The sequence below is a fragment of the Peromyscus leucopus genome, chromosome 18, assembly GCF_004664715.2.
Source record: "Peromyscus leucopus breed LL Stock chromosome 18, UCI_PerLeu_2.1, whole genome shotgun sequence".
Taxonomy (NCBI): domain Eukaryota; kingdom Metazoa; phylum Chordata; class Mammalia; order Rodentia; family Cricetidae; genus Peromyscus; species Peromyscus leucopus.
The window spans coordinates 22329330-22354767 of NC_051078.1; the positions used below are offsets into that span (position 1 = coordinate 22329330).

Sequence of the window (25438 nt, forward strand, 5' to 3'; positions counted from 1 at the left end):
CCATGAGCCAGGTTGTTGTTGTTTGAATTAGAATCTTGGTGTGATAGGAAACCATCCAGTCATGGCACAGAGAAATCTGACTGATTTGGTTTTATTAATATGGTTTGGTTATTATTATTAATAACCAAATTTTATTTGGTTAAATTGTGTAATGTATCCAGAGATGAGTTGTTTGGATGTACTTTCTTAAAAAACAGATTTTGCAGTTATTTGTTTTGAATAATTTCTGTTTATAATTAAGCTGGGAAGGTAAGCCATAATTAAGCTAATAAAAAGAAAACAAATATTTAAAATACCTGGAAATAAAAACTTGTCTTTGATGGTTAGTGTTCTGGTTTTGGTAATATGGTAGTTTATATGATCTTAAAATTTACCCATTACAAAATAGTTGGAGGTGATAAACAAGATAGTTAAATTAACCCCAGAAATCACTTGATGCTTCCATGTAACTGTAAGTGACATTCCCAGAAGTCAAAGCCAAAGCAAGAAATGGACTTAGATTTCCTTTAATTTGGAGTCATGACTTGAATTCAGACTCTAAGAACCTTCAAGCTAAGAAATCAAAGAAAACCCTGGAAGACGTGGTAGCAGTAGATACATTTTTTTGGGGGATGTGGAGGGTGATAGATATATCCTAAACTCTGTATTTCTCATAGAAAATGGCAACAATATATACAGCACACAAAACTGTAAAGCCCTTAAAGGAGTCCACCTTGAGAGAAGCAAACTCTACATTCATTGGGATTGAAACCATCTCTGCTTGCCCCCAGGACATTAAAATGCTTTCTCTCAGCAGTTTTAAAGTAGGTGCACACAAATGTTAATGATACAAGCAGTGATCACAGACATGAGAAACTAACACCACTCATTTAATACCTCACGCAATGCTCTAGGTAATGTAAATACAACATGGGGTAATAGTTCAGAGAACACGAGAGGTGCAGAAATAACATGCAGGCAAGAGAAAACTAAGTGGAGGAACATTATTTCTTTTCCCATTGGATAGTGCAAACCAGTCACCATACAACAGCCTGGAAAATGAATGTCCTTATAAACTGTAGCGTGATGACTTTGGGGTCTAAACTTAAAAACTGAAGTAATGGCTAATACGGATATGATTGATGAAGTATTACATATCCTTATATGGTAAAGTTAAGATAGGTCTCCCATCTATAATAAATTATGTGAAACATCCCAGGCATAGCCATGTAACACACAGTGTGAGAGCACATGTAGGGTTCTGCAGACTACTTTATTATAATACAAGAATGAAATTCATAGTGCTAAAATTCATCTTAGAGATAGATCCTTTTTGGTATCTGAATGACAAGACAAATTCTGGGGAAAAAAAATTATGGAACCTGCAGTGTGTTAGGTTTAGCAAAGCAAATGGGGCATAATTGAATTTCACTAATAGACTGTGATATTATGGAAGTCAAATGTTAGCTACTTTAGATGGGAATCTCAATTCATGTAAATTAATGTTATATAAATGTTCTAGGGAAATAAACTTTCTTTGAAGACAACGAATTTTGTTACAAAGTCCCTTTATTGTTGACATATATACCATGAGGACAGAGTTCACCCATTCTTGCCAGCTGTTCTGAATGTGCTGTGTTGAGGCTAAGAGGTTGTCAGGTGTCAACTTTCGGAAGCTCATATTCCACGTGGGAAAATGTGCAGTGCTTTTTGTGGCAGAAAGGGAGCTGTTTATTGCTTGCATTCTATGCTTGACTCAGGGCTTCATATGAACTTAGTATTCATCTCTTCATAAACTGGCGGATGACTCACACTTGGCTTATGTTCCTCTGTCAGGGTAGAAAGAAATATAAAAGTTGTCATTTTGACAGTAATAATCACATGTAGCAATAGTCATAAATTTCCCTTTTGTGCCTCTGGGCCTAATCTTTCATCTAAACTCTCTGTTCTGCTGGAGCTATTCATGGAAGCCTGTTTTGCTTATTTTCATGCTGACTACCATTTCAGGTAACAAGTTCATGACGGAGTTAGTTGAAAAAGAACTTGGCATTTGGTTATTGCTTTCTTTGTCATTGTTCTTTCTTCTTTTTTAGCTTCTTCCTTAAGAGAAGCCTTGACAGAGGGGAGCAGAGGGAAGGCACTGTAAGCCTCTACTTATAAAAGAACGCCATGTTGAGAATCATTTTTTTTGTGCGTGTGGTAATTTTTACTCTTTTTTTAATTAGACAAAACACCTTCCAGCTTCTGAATACAGAGTTTTAAAACAGAAAAAGAGAGAAAAAATAAGTCAGATGATGTAGTCTTGGAATTTTCAATTTCATTCAGTGAAAATTGAAGGGATGTTTTTGGATCAAAAGATATATGAAAATTGAGGTGAAAATTCAGTTATTAAATTTAATTAATTTTATGTGCTATCAAAGTTTATATGAGAAATGAACAAAAGATACCATATGAAAATTGAGGTGAAAATTCAGTTGATTTCATGTGCTATCAAAGTTTATATGAGAAACATGAAGTTCACATGACTTTCTAGTTCTTTCTAGGCAATTTTCAGGTGCATTAAAAAGAACTAGGTTTGTAATAAAACCATCGACTCATCAAATTTAACTTTGATTTCAATTCAAGAGTTTTCTATATGCACATCATTTGTGAAAAAAAGTTAAGTTTCAAGAAAAAAATCAAGGTGTTATTAGACAGAGAAGAACAATTATGAAGCATTATTTAAATATCTGTCATATCATATGTTGATTTATATGTAAAACTAAGAAACATTATTTTAGATTAGCTAGGGGCAGGGAAGCAAAGATTTAATAATGTATGTTGATTTAAAACATTTTACACAAAAAATTTACTTCCCTTAGTCTGAAAAATTGCTTTTGGAAGGTAATTTTTGTGTTCTAAACAGAGTCCAGTAATAGCATTCCAATTATCCTATATTGACACATTAAAAACAGATGATTTTGTAGTTTTGAACATGGCTTAGTAGATACATATTTCTGGACCAATGTTTAAAATGTAAATATAAGTTATTAACTCAACTATCTGTGTAGTCTTAATTTTCTAGTTCAAGAATAACAGACTATGAACTATTTAGTAAATATTATTGAATGCATACTTTACTTTAAAATACATGCATTAAAATTTCACAATGAGTGTGCACATGTGTGTTTTAGACAGGACCATCACTACTTTATAATTTTAATGCTATTCATGTGTATATTTCATGCTTACTTTTTAATTGAATGATCATACATTTTCTGTTGCTTCATGGAATTAGCTGTTATTTATCAATGGAGAATTAGGACCACATGGAACAATAACAGCACATGATCAGTGAACTTGGGACAATAACAGGAAACTACATATGTAATAGATATTGGATGAGTCAGCCCTTGGATACTTTGAAGTTATTGCAAAGGAAGTGTCCGGGAAACCCCAAACAGTAATAACTGTTGGATAGTAACTTTGTAATCAGATGTTGTTTGTTGTTGAAGCCTATCTGCTAAGTGAGAGGGACAGGGGCAAGACAAGTCATGGAATCTGCTGCAGGAAGTGTGCACCACTGTACAAGTGTGGCCTTGAGTTGTTTGTGGTCTCAGATCATCTCCTCGACGTTCATTACGAAAGATGAAAGCATTTCTCCATTGCTGCTGGAGGCAGTCAATTGCTCCTGGAGAAGAGTGTCCTCCTGCTGGAATCAGAACTCTTTCTTTGCGACCAAAAGAGGTGCTTGTCATAGAGGATGGCAAAATGGAATATTAGGAAAAGTTTTCAGTACCCATTGAGCTGTTTTGTTTTCTTTTTAAAGATAAGTATTAGGAAAAAACATTGTTTTCTTTTCAGATCTACATCTGCTCTATAACATTTAACAGCTCTGTGGGCTGATGAAAATGTCAACTTGTATTAGACTGTAACAGGATTTCAGTTGAAAATATACGCACATAGCTTCAGTTTAACTTTTAAGAATACGATATTACACTGTAAGGAGAGTTGGTTAGATTTCATTCCACCTGTCCCCAAAGGATACAGTTCTGTAACTAACAAGACGTGGATGATGAACACTTAGGAAGAGTAGTTATTTCATGACGCTAGAAGATAGAACCAAGCATTGTTTGGATGCTCCCATCTTTCAAGTTACAAAAGGCTGACATCGGCTAAAAAGGTGTATGAGGTGCAGGTGTGTGGCTGGCTGTAACTAATACCGGCTCAGGGCTCAGGCAAGAGGGCTGCCTTGCATTACTAATGAAAGCCTCAGCCAAAGGCATTGACTGTGAGTTCTAAAACCTCAGCTGCTGGGTGCAGAAAGCCGGGGCTTTTCTTCCAGTTGCTTTATCCCACAACTGTATTTATTTGCGTGTGAGCGCACAGCAAATACTCCCACTTGTAAGATGTCATCATAGTGAAGACCAATAATTTGGTTTCGGTTCAGGGAGAAAGACTCCACTGAAATGAACATTGTGAGAAAACTCAATTTAATGGTACCTTGGCGTGTTTTCTCGTTTCCTATACTGCTGTTTGCATTACAAGGTAAGAACTTTTGTATTTTTTTTACCTTCGTTTACCCTGTGTCGTTCTCTCTTGAAATTGATATAGCTCCCTTTGAAGTTGATTCTCAAGCATTTTGAAGTCATTAGACTAGATATGTACTAAATAGCATTCAGACAGTTTTACTGAATTATTAAGAATGCTGAGAATTTCAATCCTTTTCTTGATATTTTTTTACATTTTCTCTAGTGGGTATTTGAAACGATGCCTTTATCATGATGGACTGCCATTCTAACTTACCCCTTTCAAACATGATTCACAACTGTTTGCTGTATGTAATTTAAGCATTTGAAACTTTGTAATAGAGTGGAATAGAGTGTTTCAACTTGCTTCATATCATTAAAATCTAAGAGAGTTTTTTTTTAGATCTAACTTTAACGTTTGCAGTTATAAATTAATTCAATTTTTGTAGCACGTTGACCTATAAATTAATTTTTATGACATGTTTTTATGGAGATGGCTTTTATTGATATCTAATTTTTACCTTTTGATCCCTGAAAAAGAGTCTATTTTTGGAACTTTTAGGGGAAATGGAAGAAAGGACAGAAAGACGCATCAAAGTCACTACCTTCCAATCAGAGTAGCACTTCACTCTCAAGGAAAAGATGTAGCTGCTGTGCTGGAGGGGCCCTGAGATTGGCTTGTTCTACATGATCATTTTGTGGCTTGTTTTGCATCATGGTTCTGCTCGCCAAATACTAAGTGGGAGGGCCAGAACTAGAACAGCTCTGCGATCCCATGTCTGGCCCTCACTCCATCTTGTGATGCCACTGTGTAAATCTGCAGACATTGACCATAGTTTCTGGATTATTGGCCACCTCAGGTGTATCATAGATTATTTGCTGGTCAGAGTCCTCTAAAAAGAATTAAATAGCCAGCAGCAATTCTCAATCCACATTTTAGAACTGGATAAAAATGATTTGTTAAACAGCAGAACCCAGACTGAGCTATTTGTATGTCTTGCAGTCTCAACAATCTATATTTGTCTCTGGCAGGATACATTTCTGCATCATCTATCCTGACAGAAACATCAGAGTGAGTATTTCTTTGTCTTTATGTTCTGAAACATCAAAGTAATGAGAATATGCCAAGCTTAGCAGACAGTTCTGTCCATTTTTTAAATATAACAAATGAAACATTGACAAAAAGCATGAGATGTTCTTCTTTGAAATATTTTGAAACACTAGAAATGAATGGGTATTCACTTTTCCATTAGTAAGAAGATCTTGGTGTTGTCCACTACCTGTAGGTCCTAGAGAGACATGTCTTTCATTTAACAGATTGTAAAGAAATTATATCCAATAATATATTTCTTTACATTTCACTGTTGACATACATTATTGACTGCTTAATGTATTATTGTTGACATAAAGTAAAACTGATTTTAGTGATTAAATGACTGAAATGGTTCTAGTAATGAATAATGAAAATAGTTTTTACTGCTTTGCTTAATGGAAAGCAGAATTATGATACAAAATAATATAAATTACAAAATTTCATAAAACAGATGTGTAAGTTAGTGAATTAATTATTTTATTTGGATAACTGGCAATTAAATGTCCTTATGTTTTTGTATCACTCTACTTTTAAATGACATAGAGCAGATGAAATTTGGATGTTACATTTGGAAAAGCAAAAGCATCCTTAATAAATATCTACTTCAATAGACTCATGAAGTTTTAGGGAGAATAAACTATGCCTATTGGTGCTACAACATTACACTATTTTGTTTGTTTCTCAATCTCAAAGTTCCTTCCTGAAATTCAGTTTGTATCAGAGCCCAGAGAGATTTGGGGACAGTCCCGAATTTTGTAAAATGAGATAGCTTCACCACCCAAATCTCACCCTTCCAAAGAAGGGAGGGGGGGTCCTTTAAATGTTAAACCAAGAAAGGCCTCTTTGATAAAGTGATGGAGATCTGGAGGAAAACACCAGCTCCCTCTTGGGAAAGGCTGTTCAGATTGCCCAGGGGCCTCTGACTACACAAGTTCTTTGTGTTTTCTTGCAGAAGTGAGTTTCATGAAAATGAACAGAAAAGAACTCTGTTAGCAGTACAGGTAGGTTAAGCCTCAGATGGAGAGAGGCAAAGAAATAATTCATTCTGCTCTGGACTCTGCTGTCACTTCAACAATGAGACCTTTGTGGAGGGAATGAAATGCTAAAAACAAGACAGGAAGGAGCATGAAGAGGTGAAGGCATTTCTCTGCAAGCTTTTATTGTATTTTATTTTTTGTGACCCTCAAATATATTCTCAAATTCACATTGGTGTGTTTGGAATGAAACACTTTTGTTCTTTCCCCTCGTTCATCTCAGTAACCTGTGCGTAGGCTTCAGTGTTGATGTGGATTGGATACCATCTGTAGACAAATTTCTAAACAGTCTTATTAAATAAGAAACACAGAGCCAAGTACAGGGGTAACAGCCAAAGAGTTCAGAGAAATAGCAAATAGCCATGACTAGCTTTTCTTACTACCACATAGTAGCTTGCCCAGAGAGAGACTTCTTCTCGTCTAACCTGTGTTTTTATTGCCTTCCTGCTCTGCCTTCTCATTGGCTCTAAGCCCTGCCACATGACTTCCTCGTCACTGCCTGACTATACAGACCTCCAGGTCTCTATAGTTGATACTGGGACTAAAAGCTCGTGTCACCACGCTTGGCTGTGTCCCTGAACACACAGAGATTCTGCCTGCCATGTGATTGGATTAAGGGCATGTGCTACCACCGCCTGACTTCTGTTTATGGCTCACTGACCTCTGATCTCCAGGCAAACTTTATTTATTAACATGCAAATAAAATATCACATTTCAGCACAAATAAAGTATCACCACAACCATCTACTTGCTGGAACATTTGAATGATTTAGAAATTAAACACAATATTGGGTAGGACAATAGCATCAAGGTGAACACACCTAAGAAGAAATGGAGAAAGACTGGGATGGCATGAGTTAAATACAGCAAAAGGGCACTAGACATATCCTGATGTACTGACAGACAACGTTTGTGTTTTCTAAAACATCCAAATTATGGGTGTTTCTGAAGAGTTGCATACCGTGAATTTGAGAACTTTTTGCCTGTTTCCTCTTATATATTAAGGATACTGGGTAACATGATTGCATTATCATTAAAAAATGCAACACATCTTTACATAGTTAATTATTCTGCAACACAAACAAACGTAGCACATCTTTACTTAGTTAAACAAATATTCTACTCCACAACACAAATGTGATGTCATACTTTGGCAATTTAGAAGAAAAAAAATTCATTTTTGTGGAGATTAGAGATTCTTGTGTGTGTGTTTATACAGTTTGGTGTATTTGTACTTGTATAAGTGCATTTACTGTGCTTGCACTGTGGAGGCCAGAATTTGATATTAGGTGTTGTCTTAGTGAGGTTTTTTAATGCTGTGAAGAGATGCCATGACCACAGCAACTCTTACAAAGGAAAACATTTAATTGAGAGGGCTCACTTATAGTTTCAGAGGTTCAGTCCATTATCACCTTGGTGGGGAGCATGGTGGCATGTAAGCAGATGTGGTGCTGGAGCTGAGATTCCTACATCTTGACTTAGATGCAACAGGAAGCCAACTAATTAGTCACACTGAGGGAAGCTTGAGCAAAAGAGACCTCAAAGTCTGCCCCTACAGTGATGCACTTCCTCCAACAAGGCCACACTTCCTAATAGTGCCATTCCCTTTGGGGGCCATTTTCTTTCAAACCACCACAGGTATCTTCTTCTATTGCTCTATGCCTCCCTTTTTTGAGACAGAGTCTTTCACTAAACCTGGAGTTTGCTGGTCAGCAAGCCCCAGGACATTCTCCCTTTAATGCTGGTTTACAAGGTATATGGAACTGCACCTGGCTTTTTTAAATACGTTTTAATTAATTCTTTGAGAATTTCATAAAACGTATTTTGATCATACTCACCCTTATCACCTCCCCCAGCTTCTCCCAGAGCATCCCCAATATTCTCATGCCCCTCCCAAATTAATGTGGTCCTTTTTTTTTTTTTTTTTTTTTTTTTTTTTTTTTTTTTTTTTTATAATTACTCACTCATTTCAGTTTGTGTTGCCCATACACTCATTGGCGTGGAGCTACCCACTGAAGAATGGTTGACCTACCAGGAGCCAGTGCTGTAAATAAAACCTCTTCCAGGAGTCCTGAGCTGTCAGTAGCTCCTCAGTTAAAGGTGGTAGTGCATGATTCAACCCCCCACCCCCTCTTATTTCATGCTAGACTGTTGACTGACTTCATTCTGTGCAGGTCTTATTCAGACAGCCACAGCTACTGTGAGTGCACGAGCCCAACAGTTCTGTCATGTCTAGAAGATACTGTTTCAGTCCTGTCCTTCCTGACCGCTAGCTCTTGCAATCTTTTGGCACATTCTTTCTCCATGGTCCCTCAGCCTTCATTGTGGGATAACATAAAAGATTCATTTGTGGCTTAGCACTCCACACACACGATTTCTCTGCATTTGGATTACTTGTGCATTTCTTTATTAATCACCGTCCAGTTCATGTTGAAATTTCTCGGAGAGCTGGACTAATCTATAATATATAGAGACATGAATATAGAGGGCAGTTTGCTACAATGTCTACTTAGCAAAATAATAATAGTTGGTTCACCTCTGGGGCCTCTGAACTATTCGACCATGGATTCTTGCCCAGATTTAGAGTACCAGGCATGCGTTTCCACACACAGGCCTTAAATCCAATCAGAAAGTGCTTGGCTGACCCTATAACATTTGGGCCACCATTGTACCAATGGGCACATCATGCCATTCAGACCACTACTGTAGTTCACAGGGTTCACATCTAGGTAAGCCATCAATAGATAACTTCCCTTATCCCCTGCAGCCTCCTTGGCACCTTTTGGTACTCTGAAACCCAGCCAGCAGGGAATAAGCTTCTTTACTCAACATCAGTTTGATTTTTTCACATTCTGGGACCAAAGTTCACTGTACATGGCTTTGGTTTTTTTATGTGGATGTTGGAGATTCAAACTCAGACCCTTATGTTTCCATAGCAAGTACTTTATCCACTGAATCCTCTTCCTTGTCATGGGGTCTTTAAAAAAACCTAGCATAGCAGTGGAAATAATAGTTCAGTTTAAGGAGCATTTTGTATTTGAGAAGATGCAGCAGGAAAATTGTAAGTTTCCATCTGGCCTGGGCTGTATGGGGGTATCATGTCTGAGAACAATTCTCATGTATCATGTGAAGGAGTTAAAATGAATTTTCTGTGATAATTTTGAAGGACATGCTTGCCATTAGAGCATATTAACCACAAAAAACCATCTGTATAACTCAGTAGAAAATATATTGATGAAAAAAACCTCTTCCATTCTGGTGAACACTTTAGATTGAAAAACTTGTGTGAACTGTGTCCTAAAGGTGCATATAAAGAGCTCCGTGGATGGAACCGACCCACTGTGCATTTTCATGTCACGGATACCTGTATGATCTGCCTACTAGGAGTTAGGTTAATCCCTCTCCTCTGTTACTAAGCAGGGATGCACTTGCTGTGCCTTGGAGTCCATTTTAGGCAGGATGACGAGCAGGAGGCTCGCTTGCACTTCCGTTTCCCGTGGCCAGTGAACATGTGTCAAGTCCATTTAAGGTCGATTAAGTTCTTAAAGGGGAAATATGACGGGGAGCAACGAGGTCACGGTCATGCATGGCGCTGCTGAGAAAGAGGCTGGAAGGCCATTCATGCTGAGTTCATTCCTCTGCTGCAAGCAAACAACACTGATGGATGGATAACTGTCCTCAGAAATATGCCGGCAGTGACGTAAGCAAGTAAAGCCCCGGCATAGACTTCTATAAATGGTATGCATGTGAGTCTTACAGGGATTTCTCTGCACAGGGTGCATCGTTATGGTGTTGACAATTCTCTTGCGGAGGTGCAATCAGGAAGGAGAAAGAATGGGCTGCCCTCTTTCATCAGCTCGCCCAAGTCTTGTTTGGGGCTCAGTGCCTGCTTCGGAAGAAATTCCTGAATGTAGGGCAAAGAATGCGGTAGTGGGTGCAAAGACTTGGGCGAGCTGTTTTTGGGGAAAATGCAAAGAAGGGTCAGACAAAAGGGAGAGGAGAAAGGAGGAAGATGCAACACAGGACATGTTAATGGGGTGCTTCCTGATGGAGGCATGCGGGGCTTGCTCTTGTCACCTTTGCTTCTGCAAGGGAAGAGGAAACTGGGATATTTATACCTCAATTTCTGTTTCTCTACTGGTCAAAGAGAGGAGCTAGTGTGCTCTAAATATCCTAAAAGTCCTGCCTTGATTCTGTCCTCAGGCAGTGGTAGAAAGAAGGCTGGGCTTAAGAGTGGGAGGATCTGCATGTCCACAGGAACCCAGGTGAATCTGAGATGGGCTGAAACCGCATTCCCAGTCAGAGCTCTAAATGCCATGAGAGGCAGCTTCCCCATTTGAATGGTATCTTTTGTTCCAGTTCAGTTGGTTCTTGTTGCTGACATACCAGGAGTCATGGTTTATACATATAAATAAGAATAACCAAGCTTGTAATTTAGAAGTTCCATGTCTCCGGGGATCTGTAGAAATATCATTTCTGTTCAAATGGTTTATTGAGTCTGAGTCACCATGAATTATTTGATGTTATGTACATAACACGGAAAAAGAGAATGCCCCACTTATCAAAGTGGCACACTATTCTAAGTTCAGATACGCTCCGAAGCTAAAACTGAGTGTGAAACTTTACACTGGTGAAATGTATTATTTCTGGGTAAACAGAAGGGATGCTGAATTTTCAGGAAGCTGGTGTGCTAAGTGATCATTGGGGTTTCTCTAGAGGAGGTCAGAAATAAGTGGAGCAAGAGACAAATGTATGTGTTTGCTTTAGTCCAGTGTTATACAGTGTATTCGGTTTAAAAATTACAATTATTTATTTCTGTGTGTGCACATGCATGCATGTATGTGTGTAGAGAGAGTGTGTGTATATGAGTGTGTATATGTGTGTGTTCTTGTGTCTTGGCATGCACATGAATGTCAAAAGACAACTTTTGGGAGCCTCTTTCTCTTTCCATCATGTGTTCTTGGGAACCCAACTCAGGTCATTGGACTTTACCTGCTGCGCTGTCTTAATAGCCCCTATATTCCATTTCCATTTAGTAATAGAGGTATCAAGCCTGTCATTCTTATTATATGAATGATGGTATTATTAAAGTGTTAATTATTTCCCTTTATCCTCATGATTCTATAAGGGAGATACTGTTATTCCTTTTTATTTATTGGGAAACTGAGGCTTCATGGACTAGATAATTTGTTCAAGTACTTAGGCCAATGTGGGGCAGAGTTGAAGTAGCTATACATGTGTCATACATAAAAGATGATGGATTGGTTTCCGTTGCAAGGATCGGCATAAATTATTTCAGAGCCAAAGAGCTTCAAAGATGGTGTGTGCTCAGTGGTGTTGATGGCTCTTTGATTTAGGCAGCTGGAAACAATATGGTGGAAGTGAGAATTAAACTTGACATCCTGGTGGAACCATGGTCATAAACTGTTGGTTGAGTCTAACTTGTTTGAAGACAAGACAGAGAAAAACGGAAGAGACTGAGCAGTGAGGATAAAACATGGACTGATTTGTGAGGAGGAAATAATGAACGTATGAACTTGGAGCCATAATATGGGAAAAGGAGTTAGAAGTGAATCTTCAACAAATGGGAGAGTTTACAAGTTGTGTCATGTGACATGGGGCGAGTTCTCCTGATCAAAGGATGTATTGAGAGGCTAGGGAGATGGATCGGTAGGTACTGGCCAGGAAAGCCCAAGGACCTGAGTTTAGATCCCCAGTAAAAAGCCAGGAATGGCCTTTTACCATTAATTCCAGGATGGGGAGAAGGAGATGGGAAGATCCTTGGAGCTGATTGGCTAGTCAGTTAACTGAATCCCTGGGCTCAAGGTTCAATCAAGGGACCCTGTCTCAGAAATAAGGTGGAGAGTAGTTGAGGAAGTCAGCAAACGTCAACCTCTGATCTCCATAGGCAAATGCACATCCTTATGTGTACATAGATAAACAAGCACAAGCATGCTACACACACACACACACACACACACACACACACAACACACACACACACACACACACACACACACACACACACACACACACACACACACTACTGAAATGGAAAATGCCCAAATCAAACTTCTTGTGTGTAAGGATGATCAGAATTAGAGAAGAAAGGACCTTGTTCCTCACAGCACATCACTCATCCTTCTTATCTTGCATCCCCTTCCAGTTTCCCTAACATCATCAGCTACTTAATTTGATAATCATGGTGCAGAGTTTGAGTGCATGTCTTCGGGTGAATATGAAGGGTATGATCCTGCACTGCATATATAATTGGAATTGAGTTGGACTGAAAAATCTATAACTGATGAGTTTTAATAAACTATAATTGTTTACAGTAAGTCTTAAATAGCAATATTTCATAACGATTGTTTAAGACAGTGTCAGTTTCTTTATTGCTGGCCTTCTGTGGAGAGCACTACACTACCCCGAAGGTTTAGAGGATAGCCTTTTACGTCATCGTTATACCACACACTGAAGCTGGTGTCATGACTGTTCCCATTTTACAGATGAATAGATGGAGGCATTAAACTGATAGGAAATGTGCCTAAGCAGAAGTAAAGGGTCAGACGGTGTTTCTGTGAGTGGTGTTTTCACAGTCAGGTCACCGCTGACTGCTATGTACCAACCCTGTGTATTTTCCCCCTGATTCATCTGTACCTGGAAATGTCAGAGAACTGATACTTTTTTTTATGAAAAGAATCAGCTAATATAAATATAGTGCTTCTTCGGGAATCCTTTCACAACGGGATGATGGATGCAGGTAGCAGCGAGGGGGATGAGGCACAGAGGACAAATACCTTGCCCAAGTTATCAAAGAAACAAAAGGAAGACTTGAAGCCAGTTCTAAACATCATGCCAAGGGAACCCTCCGGTTTCACTGAGACAATCTCAAAAATAGAAAGATATGTTAAGCCAGCACTTTATAATTTCTGTATTTATAAATGCTTTCCAGAATTTTTTCATTAGCACGTTTGGCTTACGGTAAATAAATGAACTAATTTACATTTTTTATTTCTCTGTTTTAAAGTTTGAAGCAACCTCTCCAAGATACTTTTTCCATGAAGCTATTAATTGGGGCGAGAGTAAAATAAAAGGTCAGTGTGGGGAGATCTGTTCTTTTGTACATGGTTTCTGAGGAGATCCCTCCAGGGGGTATATTAAATCAGTTCTGATTGTTTTCATAGATACTGGAGGTACTGAGCCAGGGTAGTAGTAATAGTAATCATTATGCTTCTGTCCTATACAAATCCAAAGTATTTTTAGAAATGGCCTTACCTAAACATTTAGACAAAGCTGAGGACAGTGTGGCTGGAGAAAGCACCCATGGGTATTAGAAGCTTTACTTCTTTTGTCTGAACAAATGACCTGTTCCCTGACATCTGAATTTTGTCTCAGCAGTTTACTATTTCCATTAAGCAGAAAGCTGGTAGTAGCTTAAAATGTAAAGAAACAGAAGCAATTCTTATCATTTATGTTTAAAGTCACAGTGATTCCTTTTAGATTTTGTTTGATATTCACTTTCAGGAGCATAAGCAACTTTGTAAATACATCTTTCAAAAAAAAGGATGTATTTGTTTATCTAAATATTTAGACAACCACCCTTTGGAAAAATGTAAGACTACTTGATCCAAGACCAAGTTTAAAAATGGTGCATCTCCTAAAAACCAAATTGCTTGTAAGTTTATGAGAAACATTATTTTCACCTTTATTTTGGTGAAACAAAGTTCTAAAGTTGAAACAGTTTTCCCTCACCTAAACTTTACCTAGAGATCTGAAGGCTTTGAATTGTAAAGAGAAATCTGTGGATGTTTGGGAGGGGGTGGGGTGGGGGTGGAGGTGGCGGGGTGGGGGGGTGGGGATGGTAACAGAGCTCGGTCCTTCTTGTGTTTGGTGGCCTGTGTTTGCTATTGCAGCAGATAAGTGCCTTCACCAACATGACATCTTCCAGACAGGCCGGGCTTCTTTAGCAACATTTCACAGTGACTCAAAGATGTTCTCTTCAATCCTGATGTGTTCCTGGGGTCCGCTCAGGCTCAGCCTTGCCAGTTGCCATGGTCTTCTCCTTAACAGATGAAACAATTTTGTTAGGACTCATTTTCCTTCTTAAATTAATTCAGGAGAAGCCCATGAAATTAGAGGAAACTCATAGCAATTCACTTCTTTTTAATGTATTTATTTGGGGCAAGTTTTCTTTCCACAAAAAAGTTTTTTTTTTTTTTTTGACAACCAGAAGGGACTTTTGCTTCTGCCTCACCTTGGTTAGACACAGATTCCAAAGACTAAGTCATTTATAACCGAGCCTCAGTATTAATGGGCAAACCTCAAATGAAACATACCACCCCTCTCATCAAAGGTGGGAGAAACCTCCGAGTTTTAGCTCTGTTTGAGCCCTCCCTGCAGCAAGCAAGGTCTGAGTTATTCTTCAGCACAGCACTTGCTCCCGGAGAAAAGGGCTGTTGGGATGCGTTCCAAACTCAGTGCAGGGCATCATCTACAGCTTGAGTATTTCTGGTTCTCATCATCTGGGACAGGGATTCCTTACATGGGAACTTGACCTTCCCATTGCTCGAAGGAGGCTAACCTTTCCTCGCAAAGTACTTTGAGATGTGAAAGCCTGTCTCTCTGGCCTCACTGCACACATAATGAAATGAACAGATAGAGATTTGATGGCTTAATTCTTTTGCACCACAAGGCAAAAGGCCCGGGTTCTGTTTAAGTTAGTAGTGTTACAGCTAGTCCAAGCTAGATCGTGACATATTGTGTTTATATGAGCTGATCCACGCCAGAAGATAAGTTATTATTTTGCCCCTCAGGTTCTTGTCCTCATGAATGCCTTAACGGGGCTTTCTGTTCTAAGACCGGTACGTGTGACTGTCAAATATTCCAAGCTCTTGGGACAAGGTGCCAGATTGGTAAGTTTCAGGGATATTTATGAGAGAATTATGGGATATGAAAGAGAACATTAAGTCATGATTTACTTGGAAGTGTTCGTCCTCTGGGATTTGGGACATTAGCTAGAGAGCTCCAAATTTATTTCCATCAATTTGAAGTAATTTAGAAACACTGTAAAAGAAAATAGATGTGTGTGCTTTCCCTTCCCACCGACCTCTATTTCCTCAAGTATTTTTTTTCTACTTTCCATTACACTAGTCCAGTAGGACCATCTTCTCATTTATCTCTCTCTTTTACTTAGTATATTTCACTTCTCTCCTTTGTATTTGATTAACTGGATACTCAGTATAGAGACAGTCCTGAGAGTGCTTCAGGCAGGCACACGGGATTATTTTTCTTTTCTTTCTTTCTTTCTTTCTTTCTTTCTTTCTTTCTTTCTTTCTTTCTTTCTTTCTTTCTTTCTTTCTTTCTTTCTTCTCTTCTCTCTCTCTCTCTCTCTCTCTCTCTCTCTCTCTCTCTCTCTCTTTCTTTCTTTTTCCGCAGAGATCCTCCTGCTTCTGCCTCCCGAGTGCTGGAATGAAAGGCGTTCTTTTAAAATATTTTTTTATCCACAGTGTCTAAGGTGGGATCTTATGTTAATACTTTTCAACCGCTATTAACCGGCATTTTACCATTTGCAAGAATATATGCTAGGCACAAAGCAGGGTATATTTGTGAATAATAGAGACGTGTGTCTGCAACTAATGGTACATAATCGGTAAGCAACACTTAAACTTGAGTGCCCTAAAGGAAAGTTCAGCATGTAAGATGCACTGCCAGGGAACACTGCCTGCAAGATGCACCAACCAGTCTATGCCTTTTCCTGAGTGGACCAGAGTTGGCCTGAGCTAATAAATTTAGGTAAATGTTTTGAAAAGGAGGAGACACTGGCATTGACTCTTATCTTTCTGTTTTCCGTGGAGTACATAAAAAAAAATCACCGAGTGACTTTTTAGCAAATATTACTACTTTTTTACATTATTATAAAGTGAAGCATTTGAAATATAAAAAAATGAGGGGACTATGAGATGACTCAGCAGAGAAAAAGTCCTTGTTGCCAAGCATGATGGTGGTAGTTCTATCCCCAGAACCCACATATTCCTAGGTAGACGGGGAGTAGCAACTCTACAAAATTGTCCACAGACACCCACTTGCTGTGACACAGCATGACCCCATGCACACCACACCTACAACAACAATAATAAATAATACAAATAAAAATAAAATTGAGCAGGAGCTTACCTAGAGTAGAGGCATGATCATAATAGACAAAGTTGTTCAATTTAAAATAAATATTGCTTGAAATCTCACCAGTTTGAGGTCATCATTTTTTTGAGATTCCAGGAAACCGAATGACTAATGCTTCCAGCTCCATTTTTCCAGGCAAATAAACATGATTTTTTGGGGTCATCATTTATTTTTCTCTCTGGATACCATAAAGACATTTTTAAAAGAGTTGTGGAGACTGGTATTCTCATGCTGTCTGTGCTGTTCTAGGATACTCCATGGTGACCTTTCTTTCTTTTCTGAGCCATTCATTGGCGTTGTTGGCATCACCAACTTGTTGTATCACCTTCCTTGTGCTTCCTTTTTTCTGGATCTTTCTTTTTGAAACAAAAATTAGGGGGGTTTCTAATGTAAGTCTTTTCTTCACAGCAACTTGGACACTGGGTTTTCTTTAAGGAGTTGGGTAGTTTTAAGAGCAGCTGATTGTTCAATGCTACTTGTTCCTTTCTGTACTATGGGCTACCCAAAGTGGGGTGGAAATACTTACTTCAGTGAAAATTACAATTACTTATCATGACTGAACATTTTGGGACAGATGTGATTTATTTTACACTACTAAATATTATTTTATTTCTTTTTAGTCCCAAACATGGGAAGTGGCAGAGATGGGATTTGCAAAACCTGGGGACAGTATCACTTTGAAACATTTGATGGAATCTACTATTACTTCCCAGGAAGCTGTTCTTATATATTTGCAAAGGACTGTGGTAATTTGGAGCCTCAGTACACAGTATGGGTAGGTGGTACTTGAATTTAATCAATTAAAAAAATTACTCCTGGGAAATAATGTATTTTAAAAGTATTGGACAAATGATGAGAACTGGACAATAATTATAGAACACACAGGGCTCTACTTTTAATAGAACGGTCCAAATTTGTGGTCATATTAGTGTAATTCTATTGAGATGATGACTGGCATGTTAGCAGCAGCGACTGAATGCATGCAGGATCATCTTCTAGGTTGTAGAGAAATATGTATTTATTACCATAGCAATGCTCATCAATATCCCTGATGTTTGGGTTTTCTTTGGTAATTTGGAAGAGGGTAAAGTGAGATATTAATAATCTTATTCCTATTTTCTCCCTCTCTTCTATTTTGATTAGAGATGCCCACTTGCTTTCATTTTTAAAAAGTGCTCTTCCTGGCCTAGGGAATATAGCTCATTGGTGTGGCAAATTTTAGCAAGCACAAGGCCCTGGTGTGGATCCTTGGCTCCAAAAAAAGATGAGTAAATAAAAACATAAAACAAAAGCAACTTGGAGCTGGGTGGTGGTTGCGCATGCCTTTAATCCCAGCACTCAGGGAGGCAGAGGCAGGCAGATCTTTATGAGTTTGAGGCCAGCCTGGTCTACATAGTGAGTTCTAGAAAAGGCTCCAAAGCTACACAGAGAAAACCTGTCTCAAAAACAAACAAACAAACAAACAAACAAACAAAAAAATCAACTCTTTGTATGTAGAGGAAGCCAATTTTTATGAGAGCAACAACATGAATTATGTCATTGCTAGGTAGATTTGTGCTGCATGATAGAGCTCATAGAACTAGCTCTTGGCTTCAGAATTTCTAAGTCCAATGAATTACTAGGAAATATCTCAAAATTCAGCTACCAAAGAGCAGTAACTGAAACAAAGATACCAAGGATCTCCTTTCCTATTTAACCAAAGCATCTGAAATCACAACTAGGAGAGTATTGTGCTGTTCCATTTAAAAACTAACTCGTTATAGACATCATATTGAAATTTGATGTTTGTTTTATTTCTAAATCATGTTGTAGTTGTCTGAATTTCCTCCTGTTGGGTAAAGCAAAACTTTGCATCTGTGCCCTAGGTCTGTGATCCTCTAAGGCAGTGAGGTATACTGATGGTTAAATTTTGAGCCAGTGGGATAAATAGAAAGTCTCTTGGGGAAGAGAAGAGTAGCCCAATTTGAATGCTTCCAAGGCCCTGCCCTCCTGTTTTCTCATTGTTACTTACCTCTTGCTCCCACATTCCCAGAATGCTGGCCTCTTGAACTCCTTTAACCTCCAACTAAAGTGTTCCTTTTCAGTGTCTCACTCTTTTGAGAACAAAGGTGTCAATGAGATAATCTGTCTCAGAACATACTACAGTGCAGAATGCAGAACCATGCTCCTACAGTTAAGGGATGGGTCCAGTTTTCAATGATGGAATTTTCTTTCCAACCAAGAAACAGGTCTACTTAAATGCAGTCTTGCTTATTGGCTATGAAAGTAGTTCACAAAAAAAAAAGAAGAAAGTAGTTCACTTCTTTTTTTGAATATTTGAAAAAAAAATCATGAGTCTAAAACTTACAAGGGCTGTCATTCAAGGAATGCCATTGTAAATGGTTTTATACATTTTCTTCTAGGATTGTTTCTTTGGATTTTATGCAAATTCATAAATTGAAAGGCTATTGCTTAATTTTCTCTTCTATATTTTCACTGAATGTTATATCAAGAACTTTCCTCTGTGCCATAAAAGTTCTTAAAAAATACAAATTTTATTAGCTGTATTTTCTTCAAATTCATGGAGGATTCAAATGATTGAACAATACTCTATTTTGGAAATTTAGATTTAAAAAAGCAAATATTTCAGAAAAGGACTATTAATATGCATTTTACTTTTCATAGCCATGTTATTTTTATTTAAATTGGCTTTTGTTTTTATGAAGACAATATGTGCTCATAGTTTAAAATAGTTCATCAAAACATGTGTAACAGAAATGAATCTTCTGTTCTTCAATCTCCAGTACAGCTGAATTCTGACACCCAGAAACAATTGGTCCAACTTCTTGAGCTGTTTCTTTTGTCTTATATCAAACTACGTGATGATTTTTGCAAGTTTCAAAGTTATCAATTGCCTGTTCACTCTTGTTGTAGCAAATGAGGAATTATCTTGATTGCCCTATGCGTTTTGCCTAGCTAAACACACCAACACACACATTTAAATACACATACATATAGACACCCAGGAATACACTCACGTCCCTGGTCCTTTCTTCTTCTTCTATTATTGTTACATCGTTTTTTTTGACCAAATCAACCAGTAGATTTTATGTCATTGTCGCTATGTAAACAGTGGAGAGCTGAGCACAGTACGTTACACTGATTTTATTACCCTCACGTGTTTTCCTAGGGTGAATGATTACCCTGTTTGTTGCTATTTTATCTCAATCACTGTTGTTTCCTCCACACTCTTATCTTTGTAGGTCTCATTTTGATAGAGCCCCTCTTTCTTAGAGCCTCCCTTTTTCACACCTCCCTTTTCCTGTTCCCACCAGACAAGCTGCCTCATAGGACTTCTGTCCACAGCACTCTGGGTTTCGTGTAGCCCTACTTCTGGAGACGACTCTTTTATTTCCTGGATTGGTTTTTCCTGTTTCATGGATCCAAGGAAAGGTCTGATGATAGGGGGAACTTTGCCTTCTTAGTGAATTCGCTTTGAAAAGCTTCCTGGGTCCTTGGAACTTGTGGCCTATGCTTGCGGAGGTGCATGATCCTGCTTTTGAAGTCCATTAGGCTTTTATTATTTACTTACTCATTCATTCATTCATTTGTTTGTTTGTTTGTAGCTGGAGTTTTCCTGCCTTGCCCATAGTCAGGACAAATCTGTGTCACCCGCCAGTCCCACAGCCTCTCAGACCCAACCAAGTAAACACAGAGACTTATATTGCTTACAAACTGTATGGCCATGGCAGGCTTCTTGCTAACTGTTCTTATAGCTTAAATTAATCCATTTCCATAAATCTATACCTTGCCACATGGCTCATGGCTTACCGGCATCTTCACATGCTGCTTGTCATGGCGGTGGCTGGCAGTGAGTCCCTCCGCCTTCCTGTTCTCTCCATTCTCCTCTCTGTTAATCCCGCCTATACTTCCTGCCTGGCCACTGGCCAATCAGTGTTTTATTTATTGACCAATCAGAGCAATTTGACATACAGACCATCCCACAGCATTTATTCATTTATCTATCTATCTATCTATCTATCTATCTATCTATCTATCTATCTATCTTATAGCCTGGCCAGTTTCCCCTCCCTCCTCTCCACCAGTCCCTCCCCCCCACATCCTCTCTGTTCCCACCCCTCAAACCACTCCTCCTCCATTTCTGTTTGAAAAAGGGCAAGCCTCCCATGAATATCAACGAAACATGGCATATCAAGTTGCAGTAAGACTAAGCACCTCCCCATGTATAAAGGCTGGGCAAGGTGACCCAGTATGCTCAGTAGGGTCCCAAAAGCCAGTAAAAGAGTCATGGGCTGCCCACTAGGTTTTTAACTTGATGTATAGAAAGGGAAGAGACACTTGTCTGAAAAATATGCATGGAAGGACAACTTTGAAACCTTGATTTTTAATTTGAAGAGAATTTCTAGAAATTTTAAGTTCAATTTACTGATTTCTGTGCATTTTTATTCAATCGTTTCCTTTATTCTTAGAAAAAAAAAAAAAAAAGAAAGAGGGTCCTCACCACCACCACCAAGGATTGAAGATGTCATGATTACACGAGGCTTATAACTATTTTGTTCTTTTTTACATGAAGGGGCCCATGCATGCTTTATGCCCTTTCAGTTTAGGAACAATATTTCTTCCTTTATTTCCTCTATTCCTTTTCTTCAGAGTTTTGCTGCTTACGTCTTAAAGTTCCTGAACTGAAGGATCTCTTCATTTTGTTACTGATTCTTGCCTATTTTCCATCATTTTGCTTTTGTTGTTGTTCTACATTGTGGGAGCTTTCTTTCCAACTCTTATCTCTCCCTACCTTCTGATTATTTAATTTCTTCTATCATGTTGTCAATGTTCAGTTATTTTTATTTAAAAATTTCTTTTCTTAACAGTATTGAGGCATCTAGGCAGTGGTACCAGGTCCTGTGCTCAGTGCATGAGTTGGCTGTTTGAAACCTGGGGCTTATGCAGGGACGCTTGGCTCAATCTGGGAGGAGGGGACTGGACCTGCCTGGACTGAGTCTACCAGGTCGAACTCAATCCTCAGGGGAGGCTTTGCCCTGGAGGAGGTGGGAATGGGGGGTGGGCTAGGGCGAAGGGGAAGGGGACAGGAGGGGGGAGAAAAAGGGAATCCGTGGCTGATATGTAGAACTGAATGGTATTGTAAAATAAAATAAAAAAAGAGTTATTAAAACCAAAAAAAATTAACAGTATTGAATTATCTTTTTAGAGATGTCATATGCTCACTTTTCTGTCTGCTATTAGTTGATATTTTAGATATATATGTATACATTATATATATATAACTTTTACAAATAATTTTTGATTTAAGATTTAATTATATGGATCACTTATTATATACCCAAAGCAAACAAAAAGGTTATTGTTTCTTTGATTTCTTTTTCTCGTTGTTTCAATGGCTCTGTCTTTCATAGTATGGACTTTGATGAATATTTGTCCACATTTGAGAATAAATGTTTAAAAGTTGGTTTGGAACCACTGACATTTGGAGAGGGCTTGTTTGGCTAATGTGAGTCTGATCATGGATACTATAGTTTCATAACACAACCCCCATGTATTGATATCTGTCAACGTTCCCCTGTTCTGTTCTCTAAAGAGGAGTCTTTCAACAATCTCAATGGGATTGGATGATGTTCCTGGATATTGATAATGCTTTAGTCAAATGCCTTCCCCTAGCTGTTGTATTTCTTGTCTCTTTTGGTTAAGGAGGCTGCTAGATTGGCCCCATGCTTTCCTCTCAAGCCCCATCTTTCCCAGAATTTTGCTGCCTCAGAGAAGTTTTTCTTAGCCTGGCATCTAAAATCCTGTCCTTAAATCTTGATGTGTATACCATATGCCTTCTCTTTGCTTAATATTTTTTAATGTTATCCAATACCATATATTTTATTTCTATTTAGTTGTACATTTTACTTGTTTTCTTGTCATGGGATATAAATTTAAAGGAGGTGGGTATTTTTTGTCTCTTTTATTGATGGCTATATTCCTAGAATGTGTGTTAGATTCATAATAAGTCAATAACATTTGCCTCTTACATATTGAATTAATACCTTCAAAATGTCTTATTATTAGTGTTTTTCTTATCCTTTTCATATTTCAAAGTTCTTTTGCATTTGTTTAGCTACCTGTTTTCAGTTGCCTTGTGGTTTCATGATTTTATATTTTAGTTTTTGAGCCTTCTGAAATTAATCTTGAGATAAGGTAAGAGAATGTAACATTCATAGTTTCCTTTTACCTGTTCTTTTTCTACTCCTTTTCCTTGTTTTATCTTTTCCCCAGTGAACTGAATTCCTCCTAATGTCTGAAGAAATAATTGCTTTATTCTTTAGTTTCTTTTTCTTTTAAAATATTCATGAATAAGGAAAATCAACTTTGTTTTAAATGAAGTCACATTCACTTTGTCTGCATATAAATATTACTTGCTATTATAGAGCTCCATTCAACATCCTCTCATGATAATCTATAGATAGCCTAACAGGGACATAAATACCACAAATGTGTTTCCTTGTGGTGGTTATGATTCCTCTGTCCAACTAATTTTTCCCAACATATATTATATAGATTCAGAATATTATCATCTAACATGTAAAGGTTAAGGCGAGCTTACAAATATCCTGAATAACTTGCATTTTATAAAATTAATTATATTGTCCAGTTTTTGAGGTACGTTTTATTTTCCTTTCAAAAATCCTAAGTGTAAGCGTAGTCCTCACTTTGTAGCATGTCATAGGACTAGTGATGCTGTGGATTGTTAAGATACACCATTGGTTTAGTTATCCATGTGAATCCTTGCAGTTATTTCCCATGCTTTCTTTTTGTTTTCTTTCCTTCCAGGTTCATAACAGCCCAAAGTGCCTTGGTTCTGTGTATTCTTGTTATCGTTCCATCAGCTTATTCTTTTCAAACCAAGAGGAAATTAGAATATATGGTCATGAAATAAAAATGAATGGAATCAGGTAAGATGAAAAAAAATGGTCTATGAACACGGCGTCAGAGATTCACTGACATTTCATATGTCTCAGACTGGAAGTGAGTGACAGAGAGCAGAGTAGAGGACTTGTTCTTCAGCTGACTTTTACAGCAGTGTCACAGAGACATCACACCTTCAGTGGTACTGAAACCCACCAGGCCACTAGGAATCCAGCTGGTCCACATCCCAGTGTGTATGATGCGGGTGGGTTTGCAGATGTGCAGCCAGGATTGCCATCTTCTCCCGAGGGTGTCATCAAGAACTATCTTTATGGAGTTTAATTCGGATTCCTTTTGGCTTCTTCAACGTTTTCTCTTTCCCTTCACAGAACATCTTACAAAAAATTGACTTTCTTTTCTCTTGGAAGGGATTCTGGAAGTCCTCCCAAGTCTGTGAGAATGAGTCTTGGGTGTCACTTGAGGGTTTGCAGTGGGAACTTGACAAAGACTCTGAGCCAGTAAATAGCTGTCCCGTTGATAGATCAGAGCATCCACTGTGGCTTCCTGCCTGCCAACAACATGACCTGAGAGTTTTGGGGAAGGGGATGTTTATATTAGACAAGGGTTTTATACAGTTAAAACTGGGAGTCATGGGGAATAATTTCCCTTCCAATCTAAATAATTACAAAGACACCCAGTTTGAAACATTTCCTAGTTTAGCTATGCCAGAAAAAGTAAATAGTGAGATGGAACAGTTTTATCCATCATTCAGAACTGGCTGTTGGGTGTGTGAACCATGGGATTCCTTCCAATAGTACACTGATGATGTTTTTTCTCCATGGGGAGTCAGCCAGGGCCAGGAGCACTATTGTAAAAAGGTGAGCTTCAGGGAAACATCGTGTTAGTCTGCAGCCAAGAGGAGCCCTCACCCCATTTGGAGATTATTTAATTTTTAATGCCTTTTTCTTTTGGTACAAGGTCTTGTCCTATGCTTCTTCTGTCCTAGTGTTTACTATATATCCCAGGCTGGCTGACAACTCATAGGAATCCTCTTTGCATAAACCTTCTGAGTGTTGGGGAAACAAGCATGGACCACAAGGCCCAGATTTCTGGGCTTCTTGCTTTCTTTTCACTTTCTGTTATTTTGTTTTAAGCAAAATTTGGATTTGTTTTTAAAGTCTTAGGTTTTAGTACAGATTTAAGCAAGGATGTTAACAAAGAATGGGAGGACAGTAGTACATGCCATAGAATCTCACCACACACACACACACACACACACACACACACACACACACACACTCAAACACACACATACACACTCACACACGCACACTCACACAGAGAGGGAGAGAGACAGAGAGATGGAGAAAGACAGAGAGAGAGATGGAGAGAAACAGAGACACTGAGAGACACAGAGAGACACAGAGGCAGAGGCAGAAGATACTTGATTATTTTCTTCTAAAACAGTGGTTCTCAACCTGTGGGTTGTAACCACTGGAAAACAGGTATTTCCAATGGTCTTAGGAACTGAGGCACCACTCAGTAGCAAAGTTACAGTTATGAGATAGCAACGAAAATAAATTTATGGTTGGGGGTTCTTAAGACCGTTGGAAATATGTGTTTTTCAAAGGATACAACCCACAAGTTGAGAACCACTGTAAAGAGAGAGCTGACCATTTGAATGGAAGATAATATATTTAAACATGCATTTTCTAGAGCTGACTTTACATGATAACTTACAA

The 25438-nt window shown here is 38.3% G+C and overlaps 1 protein-coding gene across 3 annotated transcripts in view; it reads left to right on the forward strand.

The window, feature by feature from the left end:
• The first annotated feature begins 4233 nt into the window (after positions 1-4233).
• Positions 4234-25438, forward strand: part of Otogl (otogelin like) — a 146168-nt gene continuing 124963 nt past the window's right edge. For all 3 annotated transcript variants that reach the window (XM_028873093.2, XM_028873094.2, XM_037196783.1), the window contains exons 1-7: positions 4234-4506; positions 5520-5559; positions 6533-6581; positions 13642-13708; positions 15428-15526; positions 17414-17568; positions 23622-23743. In XM_028873093.2, the coding sequence (XP_028728926.2) occupies positions 4428-4506; positions 5520-5559; positions 6533-6581; positions 13642-13708; positions 15428-15526; positions 17414-17568; positions 23622-23743 (611 nt within the window). In that variant the 5' untranslated portion in view covers positions 4234-4427. The remainder of the gene's footprint in view (positions 4507-5519; positions 5560-6532; positions 6582-13641; positions 13709-15427; positions 15527-17413; positions 17569-23621; positions 23744-25438) is intronic.